At 42.8% G+C, this 18,212-nt stretch overlaps 1 protein-coding gene across 5 annotated transcripts; it reads right to left on the bottom strand.

Annotated features, from left to right (window-relative positions):
• On the bottom strand, positions 1–17,359 carry NKRF (NFKB repressing factor). 5 transcript variants are annotated; one of them, XM_064361572.1, is made up of 4 exons: positions 14,832–16,982; positions 14,567–14,664; positions 4,080–4,210; positions 1–3,013 (listed from the first exon to the last, which is right to left on the bottom strand). In XM_064361572.1, exons 2-4 carry the CDS (start codon positions 14,656–14,658, stop codon positions 1,056–1,058), a joined length of 2,181 nt encoding a protein of 726 aa, XP_064217642.1. In that variant the 5' UTR covers positions 14,659–14,664; positions 14,832–16,982; the 3' UTR covers positions 1–1,055. The 5 variants fall into 5 exon arrangements, with proteins under 5 accessions (XP_064217642.1, XP_012331227.2, XP_012331213.1 ...); XM_012475804.3 differs by lacking the exons at positions 14,567–14,664; positions 14,832–16,982 and adding an exon at positions 17,094–17,359; XM_012475790.3 differs by lacking the exon at positions 14,567–14,664 and having other exon boundaries at positions 14,832–16,983.
• Between the last annotated feature and the right edge of the window lie 853 nt (positions 17,360–18,212).

Raw genomic sequence — 18,212 nt, 5'->3', positions numbered from 1 at the left:
AACTTTGGCTCCTTTTTATTCAGGAAGTATACACTAATTCTTTTTATACATTTTTTTACATTCCAGAAATAAGCGAAAATAGCAGTTTTAAATATGTTACAAAGTTGGCTTTTCAGGCTTAATAAGCTTTTTGAGAGAGGGACCAGCCAACTGACCTTTGCATCAAAGCACCAATGTGTCTTCAGTCTTTTACCAAGCTCTACCACAGCTGTGGCTGCCTTGGATGTCCTGCACATCCAAACCGTGTGAAAGCTATAATGGAGAGTTGCTGTGAGTCTCTCTGCAAGGCACCAAGAACAAACAGTTCAAGCTTCCTTTCTTCAGATTGAACCAAAGTTTTTGAAACTTTCAACTGCTCTCTCAAGTAGTGCTCTCTCAGCGTGAAGACTAGATTTTGTTAAAATCCATATATCACAAGATACAGTAAATCACTTCCAATATTCTGGAAATCACATGGTAGAAGTTATAAATAAATGAACACTAAAATTACTTTAAGAAAGTTTTACATCATTTAATTGGTAAGGACATTTACATGTACAGCACAATTTATTGTTAAACATTCTATAACTGGCTTCACACAAAGATGAAAATAGATTAATACAAAATGATCTGACATTTTCAGTAAATCTGGAATTAAGATATTGTAGTCAATATCAACTTTACGTATTGTTGCAGATTGCTGTGCTATGCCCTTTAAAATGAGAATTTCTTTCTCGGGGTAAAATTCCATTTGGATATGTGTTCTTGCTTGTCAAACTGCTAAAATCTGAGGGACACAGCAATATCAAAGACACAAACAGTAACTGCACAATATCTCCTGGATTAAGCTAATACAAGTGGACAGAATTAATTCTTTAGGTTCCAATATTTAATAAACCACTATATGAAATGAACAAGGTGAGACATCTTAAGATGAATATACTCTGCAACCAGGACATGTAGCATTTTTTAAATTCAAAAATCTGCCTCATTAGGCATTTACAAAATAAATTAGGAAGATCTCAATTTGCTTGAGGCATTGGAAGATCTCAATTGGCTTGAGACATAGGAAGATCTCAATTTGCCTGAGGCATAACAAGCTCATAATGGCCCACTTGGCCTTCCTGTTTGAGCTGATCTAGTAGGTCTTCCTTCCGTCTTTTTCTACCTACCACCAGGTACCTATCATGGCCCACCCCATGAGACTTACTCTTAAGACCATACTTCTGGGCAATCTGATGTATTTGCTTCCGTTCGTCATTAGTCAGCTCTCTAGAAAAAGTCAAATCTGTGTGGCTCTCAGAGCGGGCGTAGTTTCTGATGATCTGTTCAATATCTCTCTTGGCAATTTTATTCACCCTCTCTACATCCAGACCAAGCCCCTCCCGCTTATGCTGCTCTTTGACTGAGATAGGTTCCCGTATGCCCTCACCAGATTTACCTAAACCACCACCAGTCCAACCCATCTTTCTCAGCAGCTGATTTCCGATGTTATCTTCTCTGATTTGCTGTTTATAAGCCTCCTCTGCTGAGCGGCCCTGAATTTCATTTCTTGAAATCACATCTTCAACAGTTCCTTTCTTCAAGTTGTTAATGACAGTTGGCTGGGTCTTTTTGAGGGTTTTCACAGCTTCCCCAGCAGCTTCATATTTGACAGTTTTCTTCACCCCAACTGCTTCTGCAATTACTTCACTCTCTAGAATCACTTTGCATTTCCAGCGGAGGCCTGTCATCCTTTCATAGACATACTCAACTGTCATTCGGTTAAACTGAGCTGTGTCGTTCAGCGTGCACACGGGATTGGAAGAATTCTCGTAAACCACAAGATCCTTTATATCTTTCTTCTTTCCAGATCCTCTGGGTGAAGAGCCTGTATGGCATTGTGAACTTTTGACAGATGGGTAAGTGGGCTGTGTTTTTTGAAGAATTTTCAAAGCCTCGTCGGCAGCTGCATGTTTACTTGTTTTCTTGGTTCCATAACCTTCAGCTAAGCAGTGATCTTGTAAAAACACTCGACAACGCCATGTGCGATTTGGCATCATCTCATATTTGTATTCAACTGACATCTTGTTGAATGAGGCAGAATTGTTGAGGATACCAATTGCATCATTTGCATTTTCTGTAATGACAAAATTGGTCCAGTGTTTGGCGGAAGCATTAAAAATTGGCTGCCCGGAAGCATCTTTACCCAGCACCACCAGGTCCTCTGGTGGTTTCAGAGCTGGAGGAAATTCATAGGCGGGCACACCAATCTGACACACCACGAGGTCCTCTCCAAACGTATGCTTGAATTTCCGCCGGACAACTCTAACTTCAATACGTTTCTGCAAGAGTTTTACAGCTAGCTCAGTAGCTCGATCCCTGGACCCATTCTTGCTGCCAGCATAACCTGTAGTTAAGTAGATATTTTGGCATCTAACTTCACAAGCATAGCCATCAGTTAGAAGTTTTTTATTTTTGGGGATGTCGGCAGGAGGAATTTCCTTTAAAGGAGCATATATATACTCAGGATTTGTCTTACATGCCTGAATACAACGAGTTAACATGTATGTGTAATTAATTTTATCAGATCCAGAAGTCATCTCTGGATTAGAAAGGTTCTTCCAGATAGTCGCTGTTAATTTTTCAATAAAATACTGCTTCTCGGCTACCACGGACTCGGGAAATGTCTGTGATGGTGAAGGCTCAGGAGTTGACTGAGAGTTTGCCTGCTGTGATGTGCTGCTTGGGGCGGGGTTCCCACTGTCAAAATACATGTTGGCTGTTACAGGCTGGTCTTTTGTGAAAATGAATCCTGATGAATCACAATACTGAGAATTCCCATCTTGTATACTGAAAGAGTCTTGAGTATAATCTTGGTAGATGTCTCTTGACATGCTGGCAAAATGTATTTGTTCATTTACCTCTTTTGTTTGAGGGCCATAAGGATCTTCCTGTCTTTCATCTTTTGAACTACTAGCTACAAAATGTACAGGCTCAAAACGAGGTCTCGCATGGAATTTGGAAGCGGCTTGCTTTTTAGGAGGATTTTGACCTATAGAATGAGTGAAATTTACAATTCATTAAAATGGGAATATTTCAAAAGAACCAAGCAGGAAAATAGTACCAACCATATTATTTGCAAGCTGCATTGTTGGTACAAGATACTTCCCATCACAAAAACTTCATGTCATTTGGGTGAAGGGACTCAATTATCAATCTAAGATTCCAGCATAAGGAGGGATGCTCCTTATCTTTCCACATATAAGGGAAGAAAGACCTTTGATAGAAAATATACCATTGAGTCAAGTATGCAGGTCACCACCACACATGACTGGTAGATGCTTTTGCATCAAATGAGCTAAAGCACAGGTGAAATACACTCTTCACCTTGTGCTGGAAGGTGAAGTGGACTGGAAGATTGTTCCAGTACAATCTCATACCACCCATGCTGAAAAGCTCACTTAAGGACTACAAATGGAACAGATGGCTCTAATGCAAGAGAGATGATGACCAGAGGCAGTTACAAAGCCTTTCTCTTTTGTATCAGAAGTGAGTGACTCTGTGATGGTGCTTTACATAGTTGTGACTAAAACTCAAAGAAAAAGAATTATCAAAAGATTCCAAAGGTTTTCAACTTCAAAACCTCAGTTCTGACCCATTCATCACAAAAGGGTGTTTGCTCTATTTTCTTTCTAGAACAACAGCTGGAAACTAATGATTTAGGGGAGAGTCAAATTTAAAGCTATGGAAGAACTCGGAGGCTATACCAGACACTAGAGCTTCCTTCCTATAACACTGCTCAGTAGAAAGTTCATCTATCCCGGACCCATCCAAGAGGATTTAGTGACTTAGATGCTCAAGTGATCACAATATAAGATTCTAGTTAGAGGGAGGTTCCATGGCATAAACTTCAAGGATTGTATCATTTCAGTATTCTTAGTTTTCAATTCTATTTAGCATCCTCAAAAAACTGTATATAACTAAAAGCTAAAACTCTTTTACATGTGTGTAAGAACTGATGTTACCAATGTTATTTGAAATAATATACCACACTCATATCATTTTTTAAAGCCATGTTGTTTCTTGAAATCCCACCTTTCAGAAACAAGTATACTCACCATCACATGTTGAGAGGTGGCGTTTTTGACCTTTGGAAGACTTGGGCAGCATCAGATCATATGAAGGCATCTCCCCGATATCAATACCTTCAGCCATTTGGAGAATTTTTTCCATCAAGCGTGGGCTGTACCTATTTAAGTTAATATAATCTACAGTTAAAACAGGTAGGGATGTCTTTTTTAAAAAGCTCCTAAATAAGCCAGTCTTATAATTGCTCCCACAAGACTTTATCAACAGGGTATCTTGGCTATAAAACCAAAGAATAGGCCCTAAAATATTTACCTATCAAATGAATAATCATGTTACTAATTAGGAATCAAGATTTTTCAGCATAAGACATACAAATATAAACTCAAGAAATTTTAGCAAAAATGTCTTTCATTTGAATTGAAAATATCAGTATAAATTCATGATTTGTTTTGATTGTGGTCTCTATCATTTCTCATGAAATGGAATGAAGGTCCTTAGAGAAATGGTTGATTCTAAGCGTGTGGCGGGAAGTGCCTAAGGTGAGCCTGAAAAATCTTGCACCTAAAAACAAGGAAACTGTCAAAGATCAAAGGAGTTGTGTCAAATGGACTCAGAAGCCAATCTGAATAGACTCCTACTGGCAAAGTGAGCCAACTCAAGTATCAATAACAACAATTATGGCAATGGATTGAAACACATCAAATATGCTGAAAATCCATTAGTTCATAATGATACTTAGAAATTATTATTGGTCACCTTTGGAGGATGGAAGGAACCATGTCATTATTCTGCAAACAGGTATATATGAAAGGAAGAAAGCAAACATTTATCCTGTATTTTCCTGTAAAAACTGTACTTCAGAGCAGCCACAGAGCTGATTAGGAGAATGTCTTTTGGAGAAGCATTCCAGCTAATAAATGAAGGAATCATGAACTACTACCATTCTGTAGCCCATAATAAAATAAAAAACCATCATCAGACCGGGCATGGTGGCTCACACCTGTAATCTCAGCACTTTGGGAGGCTGAGGCGGGTGATCACTTGAGGTCAGGAGTCCAAGACTGGCCAACATAGTGAAACCCCATCTCTACTAAAAATACAAAAATTACGCAGGCGTGGTAGTGGGCACCTGTAATACCAGCTACTTAGGAGGCTAAAGTAGGAGAATTGCTTGAACTTGGGAGGTAGAGGCTGCAGTGAGCTGAGATCATACCACTGCACTCCAGCCTGGGCAACAGAGTGGGACTCCCTCTCAAAAAAAAAAAAAGATTATCAATGGCTGCTAAACATATTAGGTGTAAAGCTAATGGTGGAGAGCTGACAATCAGACCCATGCAAATATTTTCAACTGATTACTGACAAAAGTGCCAAGGTAATTCAACAGAGGAAGGATATCTACAATCTAAAATAAACTTCACACCTTACACAAAACTAACTCAAAATGCATCATAAACCTAAATGTAAAACTATAAAACATTTATTGAAAAAAAACAAAGAAAATCTGCAGGATCTAGGGCTAGGCAAACAGTTCTTAGGCTTGACACCAAAAGCATGATCCATAAAGAAACTGGTGATAAACATGGACCGCATTAAAATTAAAAAGTTTTGGCTGGGCACGGTGGCTCACTCCTGTAATTCCAGCACTTTGGGAGTCCAAAGTGGGCAGATACTTGAGGACAGGAGTGCAAGAACAGCCTGGCCAACATGGCAAAACCCCATCTCTACAAAAATAGAAACAAAATTAGCTGGGCATGGTGGTACACACCTGTAGTCCAAGCTACTTGGGAGGCTGAGGCAGAAGAATTGTTCGAACCCAGGAGGCGGAGGTTGCAGTGAGCTGAGATTGTGCCACTGTACTCCAGTCTGGGTGAGAGAGCAAGATTTCATCTCAAAAAAAAAAAAAAGAAATAAAAAATAAAAATAAAAAGTTTTGCTATTCAAACACTGCGAAGAGGACGAAAAGTCAAACTGCAGACTGGGAGAAAATATTTGTAAACCACACACTTGACAAGACTAGTATGTGAAACTCAATAGAAAAAAAAATCAAATTAAAAAATGAACAAAATACATGAACAAAATATTTCACCAAAGAGGATAGACAGATTGCAAATAAGCACATGAAACAATGTTCATCACTAGCCACCAGGGAAATGCAATTTAAAACCACAATGAGGTATCACTATACGCCTATTAGAATGGTCAAAAGAAAAAATAGTGACAATACCAAATGCTGACAAAAATAAGGAGAAACTGGATCACTCAGACATTGCTGGTGGGAATGGTACGGTCACTATGGAAAAGTTTGTTAGTTTCTTATAAAACCAAACATCAGGCCAGGTGCGGTGGCTCACGCCTGTTATCCCAGAACTTTGGGAGGCCGAGGCAGGCGGATCACCTGAGGTCGGGAGTTCAAGGCCAGCCTGACCAACATGGAGAAACTCCATCTCTACTAAAAATACAAAATTAGCCGGGTGTGGTGGTGCATGCCTGTAATCCCAGCTTCTTGGGAGGCTGAGGCAGGAGATTTGCTTGAACCCGGGAGGCAGAGGTTGTGGTGAGCCGAGATGGTGCTATTGCACTCTAGCTGGGACAACAAGAGCAAAACTCTTGTCTCAAAAACAAAACAAACATACAAAAAAACAAACATCAGTTACCACTTGATCTTGCAATTGCAATTACACTCTTGGACATTTATTCCAGAGAAATGAGAACTTACGTTCACACAAAAACCTGTACATGAATGCTCATAGCAGCTTTATTTGTAACAGCCCAAAACTACAATCAGCCCAGACGTCCTTCAACAGGTGAATCGTTAGATTCTGGTCCATATACAATATGAAACACTACTTGGGACAAAAAGGAACAAACTTTTTTTTTTCTTTGAGAAAAAGTCTCGCTCTGTCGCCCAGGCTGGAGTGCAGTGATTCGATCTCGGCTTCCTGCAACTTCTGCCTCCTGGATTCAAGTGATTCTCCTGCCTCAGTCTCCTGAGTAGCTGGGACTATAGGCATGCACCACCATGCAGGGCTAATTTTTGTATTTTAAGTACGACAGGGTCTCATCATGTTGGCCAGGCTGGTGTCAAACTCCTGATCTCAGGTGATCTGCCCGCCTCAGCCTCTCAAAGTGCTGGGATTACAAGCATGAGCCACCGCACCCGGCCATCTCTTTGTATTATTTCTTACAATTGCATGTGAATCTATAATTATCTCAAGAAAAATTTCAGTTAAAAAAGTTGATGGAGGACTTTTATCATCTTATTATCACTAAAAGTGGGACAACCAAACATGTACCCCCCTGATGTGATACAATAGGATATACGGGGCACTATCTGGAAAGCATTACGGCTCTCCAAATAATTGAACCTGAACCTAATCAAGTTCCTGACTCCCAGAAACACGTGCAACACCACAAGAATGGAACCATCCAAGTCTAGAGTGAGGGAACAGTATGTGACAGCCCGGTTTCCTCATCAAATAAATACTATAGAATGAAAATAAAAGGAAGAGGGAATGGTTATAGGTTAAAGGAGACTGATCAATCAAATACATTGTATACACTGTATCATGAATGAATCAAATGATCTGTAAAAAGACATTTGAGACAAATGAAGAAAACTGAACATGAAGTAGGCATTGGGTCATTTTTAAGAAATTACCATTAATTGGCCGGGTGCGGTGGCTCATGCCTGTAATCCCAGCACTTTGGGAGGCTGACGCAGGCGGATCACCTGAGGTCGGGAGTTCGAGACCAGCCTGACCAACATGGAGAAACCCCATCTCTACTAAAAATACAAAATTAGCCAGGCGTGGTGGCGCATGCCTGTAATCCCAGCTACTCAGGAGGCCGAGGCAGGAGAATTGCTTGAACCTGGGAGGCGGAGGGTGCAGTGAGCCGAGATTGTGCCTTGCACTCCAGCCTGGGCAACAAGAGCAAAACTCCATCTCAAAACAAAAACACAAAACAAAACAAAAGACATTACCGTTAATTTGTTGAATATGAATAATGGTATGGTGACTATTTTTTAAAATTCTTATCTGATACAGATGTATGCTGACAAATGTACAGGTGAAATGATGTCAGGATTTTAAAAAATATACTCCAGACCATCCCCCACAAAAAGCTAGGGCAGAATAGATGAAGGAAGACGGGTAGTACGGCAGACTATTGATGACTGTTGAGTGATGGGTACATGGGGTTCATTAAACTCTTTTCTATTTTGGTGTGTTTGAAATTTTAAGACAAAGCTTTCAAATATACAATTTTAAAAATGGCTCCTGGCTGGGCACGGTGGTTCATGCCTGCAATCCTAACACTTTGAGAGGTGGAGGTGGGCAGATCACTTGAAGCCAGGAGTTCAAGACCAGCCTGGGCTACATGGCATAACACCATCATTACAAAAACAAACAAACAACTTAGCCAAGCATAGTGACCCATGCCTGTGGTCCCAGCTACTTGAGAGGCTAAGGTGAGAGGATCACTTCAGCTGGGAAGGTCAAGGATGCAGTGAGCTGTGATCGCACCACTGCAGCATGGGTCACAGAGTGAGACCCTGTCTCTTCTTTTTTTTTTGAGTCGGAGTCTTGCTCTGTCTCCCAGGCTGGAGTGCAGTGGCCTGATATCAGCTCACTGCAACCTCCACCTCCTGGGTTCAAGCAAATTCTCCTGCCTCAGCCTCCCGGGTAGCTGGGATTATAGGCATGTTCCACCACGCCCAGCTAATTTTTGTATTTTTAGTAGAGGCAGGGTTTCTCCATGTTGGCCAGGCTGGTCTTGAACTCCTGATCTCAGGTAATCCACCTGCCTTGGCCTCCCAAAGTGCAAGGATTACAGGCTTGAGCCACCAAGCCTGGCCGAGATCCTCTTTCTTTAAAAAAAAAGAAAAAAAAAGCTCCTTATGAAGCAGATTGGCTGCTTGATAGAATAACATTTTACTGCAGAGAAACAGGAACATGAGCTCAAGTAAAGTGTCTGTTATCACAGTTATCTGCTCTCCCTTCCTACCTTCAGAGCCTTCCCAGCCTAGGTCCAAAAAAGGGATTCCTGGTAGCATTTGGGAAGAAAGTTCTGAAAATGAGTAACTATCACGCCTTTACAGGAGTCGGTTCTGAACTAGGAGGAGGGTAACATTTTCCATTTTCAGTAAAACAGGTTCCACACCCGTCATGTCTTGTTCAAAGCAAAGCAGAAGTCAAAGCACAGTGGCCTCCCTGACAGATTGCTGGAAGCTGGCTCAGTTGTAACCTGCACTTCCCATTGACAACTGCTGCTGCTAAAGCTAGCATAAATATTTAAATACCAAGACTAATTTTCTTTTCATTTACTCTTATCTGAACACTAGAAAGCACAGTCTAAAACACAATATGGCCGGGCACAGTGGCTCACACCTGTAATCCCAGCACTTTGGGAGGCTGAGGCGGGCATATCACCTGAGGCCAGAAGTTCAAGACCAGTTTGGCCAACATGGTGAAACCCCATCTCTACTAAAAATACAAAAATTAGTCGGGTATGGTGGCAGGCACCTGTAATCCTAGTTACTTGGGAGGCCGAGGCAGGAGAATTGCATGAACCCAGGAGACAGAGTTTGCAGTGAGCCAAAATCACACCATTGCACTCCAGGCTGGATGACAAGGGTGAGACTCTATCTCAAATAATAATAACAATAATAACGACAACAAAATTTAAAAAAACCATACATTCTACATATCACTTCCATTCAAATTTGGGAGTCTAATTTCCAAAGTATGAGATAAAGAGTAGGGGCCGGGAGCAGTGGCTCACGCCTATAATCCCAGCACTTTGGGAGGCCGAGGCGGGCAGATCACGAGGTCAAGAGATCGAGACCATCCTGGTCAACAAGGTGAAACCCCGTCTCTACTAAAACAAAAAAAAAAAAAAAAAAAAAAAAAGGCTGGGCACGATGGCTCAAGCCTGTAATCCCAGCACTTTGGGAGGCCGAGGTGGGTGGATCACGAGGTCAAGAGATCGAGACCATCCTGGTCAACATGGTGAAACCCCGTCTCTACTAAAAATACAAAAAATTAGCTGGGCATAGTGGCGCGTGCCTGTAATCCCAGCTACTCAGGAGGCTGAGGCAGGAGAATTGCCTGAACCCGGGAGGCGGAGGTTGCAGTGAGCCGAGATCGCACCATTGCACTCCAGCCTGGGTAACAAGAGCGAAACTCCGTCTCAAAAAAAAAAAAAAAAAAGAGTAGGAAAACGAGATGAGTCTACAAATCTTAAACTGGTAATCCCACACCTGTTATCAAAAGTGGCCCTACAACCAGGCAACTCACCTTGAATTCCAGTCAATTTTCTCTAGACTTTCAGTTAGAGCCTGATTCCAAGTATAGTGTACAACTGCAAATGGCATATATGTCTTACAGTATGATGCAGTTAGGGCTCATTCATGCTCACTTTTCTCAGGTTTCTTCCAGCATCGGTAATTATTCTAGCTACTTACTATACCCTATTCATTACATTTGCCACAAAATTCAACTTTACCCATAGGCCATAAAAATAAGTCTTTGTGGCCGGGTGCAGTGGTTCATGCCTGTAATCCTAGCACTTTGGGAGGCCGAGATGGGTGGATCACGAGGTCAGGAGATCGAGACCATCCTGGCCAACATGGTGAAACCCCATCTCTACTAAAAATACAAAAATTAGCTGGTCGTGGTGGCGTGTGCTTATAATCCCAGCTACTTGGGAGGCTGAGGTATAATTGCTTGAACCCAGGAGACAGAGGTTGCAGTGAGCCAAGATCATGCCACTGCATCCAGCCTAGCAACAGCGACTCCATCTCAAAAAAAAAAAAAAAAAGTCTTTGCGTAGGTTGCTGACACAGTTCTACGTCCTTTGCTAGAAAGTCATAATACTGAAGAAGACCAGTCTGAACAATAATGAAAAAGACCATATGGCACCTAACAAACATTTGACTATTCAAAGAACAATGTAAATACGAATCTAGAGTGTTTAATAAGACGAGGATTCTCCAATTATTCAGAGTAGCTACCCAAAGATAAAGAAGTGGTGCCACACATTTAAAGTAAACCAAGGCAGTAAAGCTTTTACTACTCAGTTTTTCTATAGTCTATTTTTTAATAGTGTGTTTAAAGTAATGCCTTTAACATGGAGAATTTTAGAAAATCCACCAAGAAAAGCACCTACATTCCCAACCACTGGCCGGGAGCAGTGGCTCATGCCTGTAATCCTAACACTTTGGGAAACCAAGGCAAGAGGATCACGTGAGCCCAGGAGTTCGAGACCAGCCTGGGCAACATGGCAAGACCCTGTCTCTACCAAAAAAAACAAAACAAAACAAAACAAAAGCTGGGCACTATGGCATATGCCTGCAATCTCAGCTACTGGAATCACTTGAGCCCAGGAGGTTGAGGCTACAGTGAGCTGTGATCACACCACTGTACACCAGCCTGGGTGACTGAGTGAGAACCTGTCGCAAAAATAATAACTCCAACCAGTGATAACTTCATCAACATGTTGCGGTTTATTTTTTATTCCTTTTGCTGTCTTTCCTATAATTCCCCATCACTATGAGGGCATCTATATTGATTTGAAATCTGGTGGGGTTTGTTTTTAATTTACTGTATCATAAGCCTTTTCTCCACATCATTACCACATGAGTTTTAATGGCTATATAGTATTCATATTATTGAATAAAATGTAAGATATCATTAAGGCAAATCTAATATAGTAATTTTTTAAGATGCATGTGTACTATATATTTTAGTCTGCTAAATTACCCTGTAGATTATAAATGCTTAAAAAAGAAAACCACACCAGGTGTGGTGGCTCATGCCTGTAATCCCAGCACTTCGGGAGGCCAAGGTGGGGGGATCACCTGAGGCTAGGAGTTCAAGACCAGCCTGGCCAACATGCTAAAAAAAAAAGTACAAAAATTGGCTAGTCACGGTGGCATGCACTTGTAATCCCCGTTACTCAGGAGGCTGAGGCAGGGCAGGAGAATCGCCTGAACCCAGCAGGCAGAGGTTACAGTGAGTCAAGATCACGTGGCTGCACTCCAGCCTGGACGACAGAGCAACATTGTCTCAAAAGAAAAAGAAAAAAAAAAAAAATTCTTTGAGGTCTTATGGTTCTCAAAAGTAGCTGATATTATACCAAACTCTTGGAAACCAGGATGTGACTCAACTGTCCCACTAGCACATAAAAAAGATGATTCTAATGAACAAAAAACATCTGTCTTCATAAGTTTTACATCTCTGGACACAAAACAGGTACATATATATGCATACCTATGAATAACATAAGCCACTATAATATATAATGGCAGCTGAAATTTAATAAATATTCAGTAACAGATGCTTACAAAACTTTTTTTTTTGAGATGGACTCTCGCTCTGTTGCCCAAGCTGAAGTGCAGTGGCACAATCTCAGCTCACTGCAATCCCTGTCTCCTAGGTTCAAGAGATTCTCCCGCCTCAGCCTCCCTAGTAGCTGGGACTACAAGCACGTGCCACCATGCCCGGTAGAGACAGAGTTTCACCATGTCGGCCAGGCTGGTCTCAAACTCCTGACCTCAAGTGATCTACTCGCCTCGGCCTCCCAAAGTGCTGGGATTACAGGCATAGGCCACCACGCCGGCCTTAAAACTTTTAAAAAATATATTAAACTGTTCTACTAAGTTCAAATAAAAAAGCTAAGATTTGAAAATTAAGCAAAGATTAAGGTTTCCATGTATAAAATTGTTTATTCAAAACTCTTTATAAGGAAAACTAATTTAAAAAAACAACAACTATTCATGAGATTCGGGCCAGAGCCGGGCAGAATGGCTCCCGCCTGTAATCCCAGCACTTTGGGAGGCCAAGGTGGGTGGATCACCTGAGGTCAGGACCAGCCTGGCCAACATGGTGGAACCCCGTCTCTACTAAAAATACAAACAAAATTAGCTGGGCGTGTTGGTACATGCCTGTAATCCCAGCTACTCGGAAGGCAGAGGCAGGAGAATCACTTGAACCCAGGAGTGGAGGTTGCAGTGAGCCAAGATCCCGCCATTGCACTTCAGCCTGGGTGACAGAGCAAGGCTGTTTCCAAAAAAAAAAGAAAAGAAAAGGAAAGGACTCAGGCCAGGCGCAGTGGCTCACTCCTGTAATCTCAGCACTTTGGGAGGCCAAGGCGAGTGGATCACTTGAGCTCAGGAGTTCGAGATCAGCCTGAGCCACACAGGGAGACTCTGTCTCTATTAAAAAAAAAAAAAATTAATAAGACTTCTGACATCATAAGTGAATAACATACACCCGGATTACTGATAAATCTTTCAAAAGCTCCCACACTCATTTCATTAGCTAGTGATTTATACACTTTCCCTACTATGTGCAGTTTTGTAACATCTCAGCCAGCATCTACCTTCCAAATACCAGTCTTGTATCAACCAGGAAGAGACAAATAAGTAAGCAAAGCTGGTTTCATTTTAAGGCATAGTTTCTCTATTAATTAATGTCTCATCAAAGGTGAATAGTAGGCCAGGATTCTCCTTCTAATTTTATTGATCAACAACGACTGGAAAACTAAATGCCCCAGTTAATCAAACTGATTTATTAAATATGGAGACACTATCTACAATTTTTAAGTAAAAATGACAGTTCTTTAGGCATTCATATGTACAATTATTTAAGTGCTGTTGATGTAGTTGGTCAGAAAACTGAACCGATTTTTCACTAGCAACAAGACATATCTTAGAAACCGCTTGCTGAAAAAATTCTTGGTAAGCTGTTTACTTGTATAAAACAGACAAATGAAAAAACGTAGAGAAATAATTTCAGCCATTTGAGCTTTCTGGTTGCCTGGACAATGAGGGGGAAAATGATTAAAAAACAAACTGGAAGACACTGTTTTATTTTATCCTATAAGGCAGTGGTTCTGAGTGCTGCTCTCTGGATCAGCAACATCAGTATCACCTGGGAACTTGTCAAAACTACAGATTCTGAGGCACCACCTCAGACTTACCAAATCAGAAACCCTGGTGCTGGGACCCAGCAATCTGTTTTAACAAGCCTAACAGGTGATTTTGATGTGTATTTAAGTTTGAAAACCCCAGTTAGAGTCAAGAAGTTATTCAAATTTGTTCTGTGGAAATTGCCACCATCACCAAAAGCAATGAAATATGGTCTGTTTCCCCGCACATCTGAGTTCCTCCTGGCTTGGTCTTATGATGAAGGAATTTTCAAAGATTTATTTGACCTAGGAGTTTATTTCAGCCCCAAGTAAAATGGAACACAAAACATTTTGCCAGAGGGAAAAAAGAGCAAGGAATTTCCTTTTTACTATTGTTCACAACCTGTTCTGAAAGTCAAGTGATATACCTTGAGCAACAAATCAACAATTTAAGGCCAGGTGCAGTGACTCACTCCTATAATCACAGCACTTTGGGAAGCCGAGGCGGGAGGATCAATCGAGCCCAGAGGTTCGAGACCAGCCTGGCCAACATGGCGAAACCCCGTCTCTACCAAAAATACAAAAATTAGCCTGTGGTGGTGCATACCTGCAATCCCAGCTACTCAGGAGGCTGAGACATGAGCACTGCTTGAACCTGGGAGGTGGAGTTTGCAGTGAGCTAAGATTATGCCACTGCATTCCCGCCTGAGCAAAAAAAAAAAAATTAACAAGATTAACAACTGAAATTTAGAAAGAGCTATTTCACCACGTATTCTGCAGTTCACTTGAGAGAAGAGTATTCTGTCACAGAAAACAAGAACTCTGCCAACATCTACATTAACATCAAGTATTGGAACACAAGTTTTACCCACCTGAAGATGAGAGGTAACATAAAGCCCATCTAAAATGGAAGACTGCACTTGGTCCCTAGCTTCCAAGATTCTTCATTGGCCCTTCCCTTTCTCCTATATGGAAGCTATCAGATACAATGCAAACATTCATTTTCAGTTAAGCTATTTGATAATGTAATGGCAATTCTTGTATTAACTAAACTGACTTAGCTACAATGTAACATGATAACTATAGCATACATACTATTCACAGATGCACCTGGGTGCACACACAACAGCTTGCAATGCTTGAGCCTTTAACACCAACTACCATTGGCCTACTTTGTGTTTTTAATGCCCTGATTATGTACAAGGGTGTTGTTCTTGGAATTAAATCCTGAGATATAATTAAATCCTGAGATATAATGATATAATGATGTGGCTTATGTCAGTTACTTGCTTTCATTCATGATCCATCCTTCCCAAATATGGCAGCTGTGGCTCAGTGGAAAGAGCATTAGTCTGGGCATCAGAAGACTTGGATCCTAGCCCCAGCTGTGGGACCTTGGACACGTGACTTAACTTCTTGTCCTCCACCGATTTAGCAGTAAAAATGAGACACCACCTAATACCCAAAGGTGTTGTAGGAAATGAGATAATAAATATTTAAAATGTATTGTACATCATAAAGCTGTATACATCCATTCACTCCACGCACATTTATTGCTATTATTTAGCAGGCAATCTTCTAGGCACTGAGGATAAAGGTGTAAATAAGAAAGCAAAATCCCTTTCCCCAAGGGAGCTTACAATCTGGTGGGAAGGTAAGATTTATTATTTAAAAAAAGGATGGTTACCCTCCTTCCTCATTTAAGTTTTTGTTTTTATTTTATTTTATGTTAAGGATTCAGATTTCTGACAGCCTTCTGTGATATTCTGGAGACTTACGATGATAGGATAAAGGTAACTTTTGAACTCAAGAACAATATTGTTAGGCAAAGGTCAAGTAGGTATATCTGACTTGTTTAATAACTAAGGCTTCCTCAGTTATAACCAGTTCCTCCCACAAAATAATCATTATCTCTGGAGATAGAAATTATGCTAACCTAGAGAAGACAGAAAAATAAATTTCTGTGATGAGAGCAAAGTATATCACACTGGATGCCATGTTCAATAATTGAGAGCAGGAGTAGACAATCCTATTTTTCTACATCTGTTACAGTTACTCCTGGAACTGAATTGGCCAAAACTGACCTGATCATATTACAGAATTTTTTATCCTTCCTGATAAAAAAACTGACTACGATTGCAGGAATGTCAAAAGAAGTAGTCTCCCAGTCTATCAAAGGAATGACTAGTCCAGTAAAGGGCCAATTTAAAGGTTCTGAAGGACAGAGGTCCAAGTAGCCTTAAAACTGCGTTGGAACCATACTGCAGTCTCCATTGAAAGCAAAGAGCTTTAAAGAGGCCTGTTCAGAACGTCACCAGGTTCTAGGAAAGGGGGGGAAAAACAAACAGACAGACACCCCCACCGCCACCACACTCACACACATCGAAAACCTCACTCAGAGCCAAATGCTAATCCTTCTGATCCCATTTAGGGTAAAAAGAGGGCAATCCATTTTTACAGTAGATATCCATTTCTTTGTTTGAGTCCAGACACATTATGCGCAAATCTACAAGCAAGGCTGACACTGCTGCGGATCAGAGAGCTGATACGTACCACCTCCCCAGGAGAAGAGAGTAAGACCCTCCTAGGGGGCTGCAAGTAGAGGAGGGTATTTTATTTAAGGGGGACGGAAAAAGAGTGGTCAAAGGGGAGACTAGGATTAGAACGGTGGGTTCCCTTCGCCCTTCCCTCAAAACCTCGACTGTCGAATATATTCTCTGCGGATACCGCATCCTTGGAAGGCCCTACGCAGGTCTGAGATACTGCTATTCATCATTTCCCACGTCCTCTAATACCACCACCAACCACAACGACCAGCTCTCAATAATACTCTTCTAGGCGCTGCTTTATCTCCATCCCTGGTCCTGGAGAGGCCGCTCCTGCGATCTCTGCACCCTCCTAGCTGTTATGTCATGCCGAGCCACCACAGTCGGCCACCCCACCCCCAGGCCAATAGTGATCCCTCTAGTGACCTCCAGCACCTCCAAATCTCCAGCCTCCAAGCTATCCTCCGCATCCCGCCCCCGTCCCTATCCCAACCACCATCATCGATCCCTCCACCGCCGTCCCTAACCCGATCCCCCATCACCGATTTCTTACTCCCGTCCCTAACGCGACCCCTACACCTTTCTCACCTGCAGCCCAAGAAGACGTGGTTGGTCCAGGCGGCGGAGAGCGCGAGGAGCTGATCGAGGGCAGCCCCGGGATAGCTGTGCAGGTGCCGACAGATGAAGCTGCGCCGCAGAGCCCACTGCCAGTCACTTTCGTGGCTATAGCGCCACTGCTCCAGCACTGGCTCGGGCGGGGGCGGCGGGAGGGGCGGCAGCGGCGGCGGCGGGAGGGGGGGCAGCGGCGGCGGCGACAGGAAGTCGCCCCCCAACAGCAGACGTCCTCCAGCCATCTTCTCCGCCCCCAAGCAGGGACCCCAGGGACGAAGCCGACTACGGACCGCGAGCTAGGCAGCTAGCAAGCCGGCGGAAACGGGGGGCCGGTGGGAGGGGCCGGGTGAGGAGGGGCGCGCCGAGGGGCGAAGATCAACTCTCGAGGGTACTGGAGTGTATGCGTGGGGGGCACCGTTAGGAGGAAATGAGGAGCACGACCTCGCGTCCCGACACCGGGGTGCAAGCCTGCTGCACTCCTCCAACTCGTGGAGGAACAGAAGGGCTCCCGCTGCACTCACGCACGAGCTGGGGAGGCCTAGTCAGGCTCCGCACCTCCACGGATCCGCTGACCCACGCACTGCGCGGAGAGCAAAAAAAGACCCCAGCACGCTCTGCTCCCCTCCTCTAGGCTCTAGCCTACCTACCCGCGTGCCGCCCGGGGTTGTGAGGCCAGTGCGCTTGCGCCGCGGCTGTTCCCTAACTTCCGAATCCCGTCGCAGAATCTCGCGCGACGTACTTTTTTCCCTCCAGTGACGACTACGGGCCTTTGACGCACTACGGTGACAAGCAGGGGGCGGGGACTCCAGAAAGGAAATTTAGGAAGTTTCTCTGAGGTTCGAGAATATGGTTAGAAGGTGCTCTCAGGTGAATGTTGGGAGCCCATGGCTCATCTGTCGCTTTTCCCTGGATTTCTAAGCGGCACGACGGTGAGACCCTGTTCCTTGTAAGGGATTTAGGTCTGCCGTGGACTTAACATTCAAAACAAAACAAACTGTCAGCTCCCCGAGGTGCCTTTTCTTAAGAGAGTAGCTTGAAATGCTCTGTGCATCGTGCATCATTAGCTTTGTATAATAACTTACTGCGAAAACGTAG

Source organism: Aotus nancymaae, unplaced genomic scaffold, assembly GCF_030222135.1.
Source record: "Aotus nancymaae isolate 86718 unplaced genomic scaffold, 86718_ANA_hifiasm-v0.15.2.pri h1tg000004l, whole genome shotgun sequence".
Taxonomy (NCBI): domain Eukaryota; kingdom Metazoa; phylum Chordata; class Mammalia; order Primates; family Aotidae; genus Aotus; species Aotus nancymaae.
The sequence above is the reverse complement of the archived record's forward strand: the minus strand, read 5'-3'. Positions and strand labels throughout refer to the sequence as shown.

Excerpts from the sequence above, each read along its gene's own strand:
- NKRF (XM_012475804.3), bottom strand. The coding sequence starts at position 17,359 with ATGGCTGGAGGACGTCTGCTGTTGGGGGGCGACTTCCTGTCGCCGCCG. Across the intron at positions 4,211-17,093 it reads CACGTCTTCTTGGGCTGCAG|GTACAGCCCACGCTTGATGG; the intron begins GTGAGAAAGGTG and ends TAACTTAAATAG. Across the intron at positions 3,014-4,079 it reads CCACCTCTCAACATGTGATG|GTCAAAATCCTCCTAAAAAG; the intron begins GTGAGTATACTT and ends CTCATTCTATAG.